The sequence below is a fragment of the Saprolegnia diclina genome, assembly GCF_000281045.1.
Source record: "Saprolegnia diclina VS20 unplaced genomic scaffold supercont1.29, whole genome shotgun sequence".
NCBI lineage: Eukaryota > Oomycota > Saprolegniomycetes > Saprolegniales > Saprolegniaceae > Saprolegnia > Saprolegnia diclina.
In genome coordinates, this window is record NW_008246096.1 from 543,212 (window position 1) to 551,975 (window position 8,764).

General features: G+C 58.9%; 7 protein-coding genes across 7 annotated transcripts; 3 read left to right on the forward strand and 4 right to left on the reverse strand.

The window, feature by feature from the left end:
* Nucleotides 1-273: 273 nt before the first annotated feature.
* On the reverse strand, nucleotides 274-1,837 carry SDRG_09269 (hypothetical protein). The gene is made up of 6 exons (XM_008615189.1): nucleotides 1,749-1,837; nucleotides 1,294-1,702; nucleotides 1,126-1,246; nucleotides 925-1,057; nucleotides 755-861; nucleotides 274-703 (listed from the first exon to the last, which is right to left on the reverse strand). The coding sequence occupies exons 1-6, from the start codon at nucleotides 1,786-1,788 to the stop codon at nucleotides 536-538; spliced, it is 978 nt and encodes a 325-aa protein (XP_008613411.1). The 5' UTR covers nucleotides 1,789-1,837; the 3' UTR covers nucleotides 274-535.
* Nucleotides 1,838-2,123: 286 nt separating this feature from the next.
* Nucleotides 2,124-2,410, forward strand: SDRG_09270 (hypothetical protein). Its single transcript, XM_008615190.1, has one exon. It carries the CDS (start codon nucleotides 2,154-2,156, stop codon nucleotides 2,364-2,366), a length of 213 nt encoding a protein of 70 aa, XP_008613412.1. The 5' UTR covers nucleotides 2,124-2,153; the 3' UTR covers nucleotides 2,367-2,410.
* Nucleotides 2,375-3,356, reverse strand: SDRG_09271 (hypothetical protein). The gene is made up of 3 exons (XM_008615191.1): nucleotides 3,117-3,356; nucleotides 2,502-3,064; nucleotides 2,375-2,452 (listed from the first exon to the last, which is right to left on the reverse strand). Exons 1-3 carry the CDS (start codon nucleotides 3,305-3,307, stop codon nucleotides 2,421-2,423), a joined length of 786 nt encoding a protein of 261 aa, XP_008613413.1. The 5' UTR covers nucleotides 3,308-3,356; the 3' UTR covers nucleotides 2,375-2,420.
* Nucleotides 3,357-3,588: 232 nt separating this feature from the next.
* Nucleotides 3,589-4,782, reverse strand: SDRG_09272 (ornithine carbamoyltransferase). The gene is made up of 3 exons (XM_008615192.1): nucleotides 4,264-4,782; nucleotides 3,954-4,213; nucleotides 3,589-3,897 (listed from the first exon to the last, which is right to left on the reverse strand). The coding sequence occupies exons 1-3, from the start codon at nucleotides 4,726-4,728 to the stop codon at nucleotides 3,660-3,662; spliced, it is 963 nt and encodes a 320-aa protein (XP_008613414.1). The 5' UTR covers nucleotides 4,729-4,782; the 3' UTR covers nucleotides 3,589-3,659.
* A 381-nt stretch (nucleotides 4,783-5,163) lies between these two features.
* Nucleotides 5,164-5,572, forward strand: SDRG_09273 (hypothetical protein; the record flags this gene model as incomplete). Its single annotated transcript, XM_008615193.1, has 2 exons — nucleotides 5,164-5,408; nucleotides 5,527-5,572. 2 exons carry the CDS (start codon nucleotides 5,164-5,166, stop codon nucleotides 5,570-5,572), a joined length of 291 nt encoding a protein of 96 aa, XP_008613415.1.
* Nucleotides 5,573-6,055: 483 nt separating this feature from the next.
* On the forward strand, nucleotides 6,056-8,295 carry SDRG_09274 (hypothetical protein). Its single transcript, XM_008615194.1, has one exon. The coding sequence runs from the start codon at nucleotides 6,081-6,083 to the stop codon at nucleotides 8,187-8,189; it is 2,109 nt and encodes a 702-aa protein (XP_008613416.1). The 5' UTR covers nucleotides 6,056-6,080; the 3' UTR covers nucleotides 8,190-8,295.
* Nucleotides 8,296-8,330: 35 nt separating this feature from the next.
* On the reverse strand, nucleotides 8,331-8,624 carry SDRG_09275 (hypothetical protein; the record flags this gene model as incomplete). The annotated part of the gene is made up of 1 exon (XM_008615195.1): nucleotides 8,331-8,624. One exon carries the CDS (start codon nucleotides 8,622-8,624, stop codon nucleotides 8,331-8,333), a length of 294 nt encoding a protein of 97 aa, XP_008613417.1.
* Nucleotides 8,625-8,764: the final 140 nt, after the last annotated feature.

The window sequence follows — 8,764 nt, forward strand, 5'->3', positions numbered from 1 at the left end:
TAATATTCAAGTTCTCACTTCTCATTGGCGCCGCCACCCGGTTTCACAAGCGTTTCGGCGTTTTGAATTCGACCGATCTCAGTATCCGGATATGCACCGGATACAGCACCGGACACACGGTTGACGCAATGGCCACGACCCACGAACTCGGCGGGTACCCATAGACAGGGCGTGAAGAGCCGGAGTCGGTGGAGAGCGACACTTTGGAGAAGTGCATGTCGTGCCGGCGAACGCGGCCGAAGCCGGATCTAACGCCGTGCGTCGTGTTATAATACGTTGAACCATCGGATTTTGTGTCATAATACAGTTACAACGGCCGACGTGGTACACTTCTTCTGATGCGGCCTTCCATAATCAGCAAACAGCGTGCCGTAGGGGGTTGAGAGACGCGTCAACTATATTCTGGCAGCGGCTAATCAGCTACGACACGAGGCTACTCGATGACCAGATTGACGATGGGCACCTGCATGCGCGCGCAATCCCTTGACATGGACGCTCGAGAGTGGGAGGAGCACGATTTGAATTAGTGACTGGTTTACTGCTTCTTGATCTGGATGAGCTCGACGTCAAAGATCAGGTCCGAGTTGGGCGGAATGACCGGCGGCGCACCCTGGCGACCGTACGCCTTCTCCGCCGGGATGTACAGGCGCGAGCGCTCGCCCTTGGACATGAGGATCATGCCTTCGTCCCAGCCCTTGATGACCTATGCAAACCGCGCGTGAGAACCAAGTGGCGGTCGCGACACACAACGTACGTGGCCGACGCCGACGCGAAACTCAAACGGCTGCCCACGAGCGCGCGACGAGTCAAAGACCTTGCCGTTCGTGAGCTTGCCTTCGTAGTGGACAGCCAGCGTGTCGCCTGCACAAATCATATATATATCGGTGAGCCAGGTATGCTCGTCGGTCGATGATGGGTACATACCCTTCTCGGGGTAGTTTTCATCATCACCCGACGTGATGACTTGAGGAATCACGAGGCGCTCGCTCGCCTGTTGACGCTCAATCGGAATGTGGTCAACAAGCTCGATCGTCAAGTGCACGGTCTTCCCCGCGAGCTACGTCCATGCATAGCGTCATCGTGGGTGCACAAGTAGTGAAGACACGCGCGTGTGCAGGGACATACCTCGTGGCTCATGTCGACAACGATCGAGTCGTCGTCGATCTCGACGATCTTGGCCGCGTCGCCCTCTTCGTCGTCAAGGCCCAAGTACGAGCCGATCTCGAGCATCTTCTCTTCGCTCGGGCTACAAGCGCATTAGAGAGGGTCGTGCATGTACAAGCGTAAACGTACAGAAGGTTGAGCTCCGAACGCGGAATGCGCACACGGTTGTCCTCGTCGTCGGCCGCGCCAAACGCCATCTCCGGCGGGATGACGACGGTCTTCGTCTCGCCCTTCTTCATGCCAAGCAAGGCTTCTTCGAGGCCCACAATCATATCACCGTCGCCGACCGTGAACTTTTGGGGCGTGTCGTCGCGCTCGTCAAAGATTTCGCCGTTGTCCAGCTTGCCTTCAATGCACACAAAGACTTGGTCACCAAGACCGACCGTCGGCGTCGCGCTCGAGAAGGCGCGGACCGCCGAGGCCTTCGTGGCCGTGCGCATAAAGGGCGCCATGGCGGCGACGTGCGTCGGCTTGGCGATCGCATGGAAGGCCGCCGAGAGGCACGTCGTGGAGCGCTGCATCTGAGCACGCTTGGAGGCTAGAGCAAGCATAAGAACTCATCTTCACAAGCAGAGGATGCGTACCCGCGGAGCGGCAGGTCGAGCGCAGGGCGCGGCGGAACATGATGCGCACAGATGCGAGCAAAAGGTGTGGTGGCTGGATGAAATGCAACCGTATAGCGTATCCGGACAAAGATTTGCAGCTGCCTTCTATTGGTCGCTTGCAGTAGCCATACAAAACGGGCAGCTAAAGAAACGCAACTTATAGCCGGCAAAATGGCCGCACCAGCAATGACGCCGTCACAAGGGCTGTGCAAACGAGCTGATTGACGCGCATATGTACCACACTCGTGCTTGCGTGATGACGTGGGAAGCAGCTGCGCTCGGCGGCCGTTCCTTGCTACGGCGGGTGCGTGTTTTTAGCGCTGCGATGTCCGGATAATGTGTAGCATCCTTCCGGTCCAATTCTCCGTCGACAAAGGAAGAGCGATGGCGCTGCCGTGGGAAGCGATCGTCGGGATCGTGCTCTTGCTCATTTTCTATGTGCTCTGCCGCATCCTCCAGAACTACGTCATGTACACGCGTCGCGGGTACGAGCCAATCCCGGACGCCGAGAAGCCGGGCTTGTCCGCCCACCTCATCACGCATTCCAAGGACTCGGTCGAGATCCTCATTGAGAAGGACCGTCAAGGCCGCTCATGATAGACACATTGTGGCCCATAATAATGCATGTCGTTGGTTGATGAGGTTGTGAGTTTACTTGGGCAAGAATGCAATGATTTCTTGCACTACACACAGCCAAATCAGAGACTCGTAGAGGTGCCAATGGCCATGTACCCGAGCGATTTTGGGGCGCTGGCAGAATTGACCACTCCTTGCCGACGTAGAGGGTCGTCTTCTCCACGCGCGGAGCGATTGGCACAGTGGGGACCGGCGCTGGTCGAGCTGGCGGCGCGGTTGGTGTTGGGCGGTGCGATGGCTGACGAGGCGCTGCACTTCCTTGGGATTCTGCAGGCATGTTCGTGTGCTGCTTCTTCGTCGGCGGCTCATTCGAGGGCTGTGCGGCAGGCACTAGGTGGCGTCGTCCGCCTCCGAGCGCTGGTGTGCTTCCACTGGGTCGGGCCAGCGCATTCTGCTTGGAGCGACTGAAGGCGGCCGTGAAGGCGTTTGCCTCTGCGCTTGGTGTCGCCGTGGGTGCCACCTCAGCTTCGTCCATCTTTCGCTTGGGTGGCCGGAAGCCGCCTCGCGGAGGCTGAAATTTCGCTGCGCCGCCGGGTGGTGCTGGCGTGCGGCCCGAGACAAACGACGAAGGAGGAGATGGTGCGATGGCCGCAGCGCCAGGTGTGTTAAGCGTCGATGTCGATGAGGCCATCACACACGCTTCGATCTCGACGAGGAACCTATGCAGAGCTCAATTGCATTCCATGCTGAGGATCATAGTTGTCGCGGTACTTGGGAAACTCAAAGTTGGGAAACTGAGCATTCCACTCGTGCGGTAGATATGGCTTCGAGTCGAGGCTCTTGCCGTCTTCGTCGTAGAGCATGAGCTTGGTCGAGAGCTTTACAAGCTTCCCGTCATGGTACGTCTTGGCCTTCTGCGTCTTGTGCTTGGTGTAGAGACACGGGATCCCGTCGCTGCTCATCGGTCCTTCCTCCTTCGCTGCTCGCGGTGGAATTTGGCGGAAATTCGAGCCACATCCGGAATTTCCGGAAAAACAACCGCGAAAGATCCAAACGATGGCGCAAGATCGACGCCCAGGCAGCGAGAATGCATTGAAGCATGCTAACCGCAGCCCCAGGAATACAATGAGTAGCATGCACGCTCCTAGACCTCGGCAAATGACCGCCGGCTGCCCGCCATGACGGTTGGTAGACCACATCTGCTTGACCTCGAGGACCTTCCAGCATTACACTGCACTCCACTAGCACATGAAATACACTGACGAGCAATGACGAGATTGAGTTGGCACATTAACTGGTGATGAAGGAAATGGTTTACTTTTTCTCGAGGAGCTTGGCCAAGACGGCCATGACGGTCCACATGCGGTTTTCGGCTTCGTCCCAGACCTTGGAGCGTTCGCCATAAAAGACTTCATCGTCGACCTCTTCCTTGTGGCGGGGAAGGCAGTGGAGGAAGATATGGTCGGACGCTGCATGTGCGAGCATCTTCTTGGTCACTTGGTAGCCATCAAAGTCCGCAATGCGCTGTTTTGCCTCTTCTTCTTGGCCCATGCTACGAGAACGTACAATGCTTGAGTGGCGGGCTCAAGTGGGATGTAGTGGACGAACCTGACCCACGTGTCGGTGGCAATGACATGGGCGCCCTTCACGGCTTCGACCGGGTCGGTTGTGAGGAACACCGAGGTGCCAGCTGCCTTGGCGAGCTTCTGGCACTTGGCAATCACATCGGGCGCTGCGTCATACCCCGACGGCGTAGCGATTCGAATATTGGCTCCCATGAGCGGCGCGGCGAGCATGTAATCGTGCAAGACGTTGTTGCCGTCGCCGACCCACGCTAGTGTGAGTCCCTTGACCGATCCAAAGTGCTCCTACACATCCATCATCATGAGATCACAAGAAAAGCCAAGGCAAGACATACCTGCACGGTGAGGTAGTCGGCGAGAGCCTGGAGCGGATGGTACTTGTCCGAGAGCGCATTGATGACGGGCACGCTCGCTTCCTTTGCGAGCTCCACGACGCTGGCGTGGCCATAGACGCGCGCAAGGAGCGCCGAGCCAAACCGGCTCATGACGTGCGCTGAGTCTTTGAGCGACTCGTTGACGCCGAGCTGGATGTCATCGCTGGAGAGGAAGAGCGCGCGGCCACCGAGGCGCTGCATGCCAATCTCTGTGCTAAGGCGCGTGCGCGTCGAGCGCTTCTGGAAGATCATAAGCAACGTCTCGTTCGTGAGGAGGTCCGTGTTGATGTTGTGCTTCTTGAACTCGGCGGCCGTGTTGATGAGGCCCTGGAACTGCGCGGGCGTGAGCTGGTCCGTCGAGAGGAAGTGCTTGGGGAACGTGGACATGGCACGCGAGGTATGGCGAAAGGCGCGGAAGGGCTGCATGATGATGGGTTCCTGGCTGCTGGAATGAAGGAGGCGACTTGGATTCTGTGGCGATCCGCGGAAAGATTTGGTCGGCGCCGATTGGTCCACAGCATTTTCCTGTGGATCTTGCTCAAGTGGGTGCACTTGAAGTTTGTAGCCGTCGTTTCAGGAGGACCCCCTACGTCACAAACCCAATGTAGTGCAATCAAACACACCCCTACACACATGAAGCCCTGCGGCGTTCGATGCTGTGGTGGTTCTCGGCCTCAGCCATTTGCAGCACCCCTCTTCTTTGGCTTTCTCGAAGACGAGATCATCTCGATGCAAGATCGCTAGATGACAATGCACCAATCAGCATAGCGCCTTATTTTTAACCAATGGAAATGCGCAATGTTTTTGTCCAATCAGTGATGAGATATTGAAGATTGTGCTGCCACCGCAGAAACGAGAAGAATGAGCTCCAAAGCCCCTGCCGCGACCCCCGCGCCTGCGCCGACGGCCGCCTCATCCGAGCCCAAGAAGATGATTCACATCGTTGAGGAAGACGACGAGTTCGAAGAGTTCGAGGAGCAGAACTGGGGCGCCAAGATGGAAGAGAAGGAGAGCCACATCAAGCTCCAGTGGCAGGACGACTGGGACGTCGACCAGGCCGACGACGACTTCTGCAACCAGTTGCGCCGCGAGCTTGAAAAGAACGCGTAAGTCATGAACAGCGTATCGCTGCCCGCGCTCCTCTATAATACATATTCGCTCGTGCGTCTGCCTCGCTCCTCTAGCGTGTACTGCTCTAGCGTGTACTGCCTTCTCGCTGGCTAGGCTTCCGATCCGCAGCAAGCACGGCCCCGCTCTGGCGCACCAATAGTTACTGCCAGTACCTCTGGATACGTGGCAGGCTCGAGTCGCAGGCAAAGACGAACCCGAAGGCTAGGCCTCAAGACTACTACAAGCCCAAATGTGCCTGACACGATGGAAGAATCTGTGAGCTGCGCAGCGACTTCCTTGCAGCCTAGGCGCTACTCAGCACACGCAAAGCAACACCATGGAGTCCATCTGACCGCCCACGTCCTCGACTGCGAGCGATCGATACGATCATCGGGGCGGTTGATGCAATGCACTAGTAGCAACTTGAGGCAACCGTCTTCCTTCGGCGCGCCACGCATATTGAGCAACATCCACTCCAGTAAGATAACTTGTAGCGAAGCATGAACCAGCGCAAAGACCGATGGGTCAAGCCGACATGAGCGGCCGGCAGTTGTCCGGAGCGAACTTGCATGTGGATCTCAGAACTGGCGAGGTGAGCGACTAGCTTCGAAATACGATAACACGTAGTTCGAAGATACTGATTGGAGCAGGCGCGGCAAATTTGGCTCATGAGCGGGTGCCAAGGGTGCTCGACGCGGCCGTGCCATGTCTGCCGCAAGTGTATCTTTCGTCATTGCCAGTGCGGCCTCAAACGCGCACCAGTCTGCGTCGAATCACAGGCGTGTCAGTGCGTGACGCTCTCCCGTTGCCGGCGCTGCCATGGGTGCACAGGACGCGCCGCGAGCCATTGCCGCTGCGACGCACACGCCAAGCACGAGTGCCTCTGCGAAGAGCTACGTGCGATGGAGACAGACGAGAGAGCTGACGAAGACGAAGCCGAACGGCAGCGCGTCAATTGGCGCCATGCGCTTCCGACCGTCGCGTCGCACTTGAGCGATCGGAGTGCCACCATGGACTCGCGGCTGTTGTACAAGATGGTGCTGCGCCCAGGTGCAGGCCCGCGCGAGATCCTACCACCATCCGGCCGTCGCGGCACGCAGCAAGACACGTATCTTGCGTCCGTCGACCTCGACCCCACGACCGTCCCCCCGACCGTGGCGCTCCGCTCGCACGCCGATACGATCTTTGCGCGAGGCATGGACAATTTTCAGTACGCTAGCGCCCAGGAGGCGGCCATGCCGTCCGAAGATCTCGTCGATTACGTTGTGCACACGGCGAGTCTCAAGGCCGTCGACGTCCCCGAGCTCTGGGGATCGCTCGACGCGTCCGCGGCCATCGTCGCGGCCATTGTCGCCGACGAGTACACGCGACAGCTCGTCGACGAATACGTGGCAGCAGACCAAACCTTTCCGTTAACGAGTCAGGACGCGCTCGTCGAGTGCATATACGAACTGCTCAATGGCGCCGAGGGCAGTCCAGATGCATGGGCCGACCTGGCGAGTGGCATCGAGTCGGAGGTGCGTGCCATCTTTGGAGACGACCAGCTCGCGCCGTACGATGTTCCGCAGCTCATTGCCACCGCGATGCAGCCACTCAAAGACGCGTCGAGCACCGACGCCGACGACGCCGCCTGGGTAGCGTGGAAGGACGAGCGGGTGCGCGCTGGCCTCGAGGCGCTGCAAAATGGCGCCATCATGTCGCCCGACGGCATCCACGTCGATACGACCCGCCGGACGCCGTCGTACTGGTTCTGCGTCGCCGTGCCCCACGGGAAGACGACCGAGAGCCTCTCGTCGGCGCGGTACCCGAGCTACCGTCTCGCGTTTGAAACCAAGCTCGGCCTCGAGCAGCGCATTCGCCTTGTCGAAGACGCTCAACAGTTGGATGGATCGGCAAGGCCGCCGATGGCGCCAACGCCGACGCTGCCGAGCTCGACCGAGCACCCGTGGCCCGCTGTGCTAAGCCCCGTGCCCATGCCATCGACCGCCGACGTCGACCCGTTCCCGCATGTCAAGCAAGTGCTCGCTAAAGTGGCGCTCACAAGGAGGCGCTTGACGCCTGACCAAGCCATGGCGATCGCCGCGCAGAAAGAACTCGCCCAGCGCAACGCGCGCGAGCAGCCCGATCCGTCACTGTACATACCTCAAACGCAGAATAAGCGCAAAGCAGCGCCAAAGCGACCCGCCCCCAAGCGGCCCAAACGACCCAAGCCGGTTGTAGCGTCGCCCAACGCGGAGGTGAACCAAGACAACGACGACGCAACGGCTGGCAGCGACGATGTCACCAATGCCACGGACAACCATGAACCAGACGACGGCGCTCACTTAGAGCAACCGAACACGGAAGCCGTCACTGTGAACACCGAGATACCAGCTGCGGTCCCAGACCTGGACGCGGCCGCGCGGCGAGAAGCACTGGCCGACGTAGCGAGCCCACAGAGCGATAGCACCGCGCCAAACACGTCTTCAGTGGTAGCTTTGCTCGTCTTACCAGACGCCAAAGAGCCCACCGATGTCGCGGCCATGGACAACGACAGCGACGATGACGACGAGGAAGACGACGATGCGACCGTCGAATTTTGGTGTCCCAAGTGCAGCAACGATGTGCTGCATCGGACCAAGGCGTCGCGGCGCTGCGAGTACTTTGTGCGATGGCGGATGCGGAAAATCCAAAACGGTAGCGCGCCGCAACTGCTCACGACGATGCACGATTCGCCCGAGACCTTTTTGGCGATCGTCGAAGGCCTGCCGTCGGCGTCGGGCCTCATTTACATCTAATGACGAGCCAATACACGCTGTGGCAACAAAGCGAGGTGGAGACGTATGACGCAATAGGACGGACGTGCTGCTTAACGATCATCGCATGCATTGCTTCATCTTGTTCTTCCTGCCTCTATAGATACACACCGTCGCCCAAGTTTACTGGCCCGTCTTCTTGCGCTGGAAGATCTGGTGGATGATCGTGCCGAGCTCGCGGTTGACGTGGCGGATGTCCGACTCGGCCTTCTTGCGAATGCGGCGCTGCCACTTCTTCTCGTGGAACTGGCGCTGGTTGAGCTCCTTGAAGATGCCATCCTCTTCCTGGATCGAGTTCATCTCGCGCAGGACGCGGGCGACGCCCTTGCCTTCCACGTTGAACCACAGGCTGCGGGTCTGCATCTTCATGAGGGACGGCGCGACGCGGCCGACCACGCTCTTGGCTCCGATGTTCATGCTGCGCGAGGTTTGTTTTCCACCAGTGAACTGCCTTCGCCGCGCGATGGTCATCCGGATAGAATGCCATTTTGTACGGATAACACCGCGCGGCGCGTGCCACTGCACCGAGTGTGCCGAATTTAAAGCCATGCGTGCAG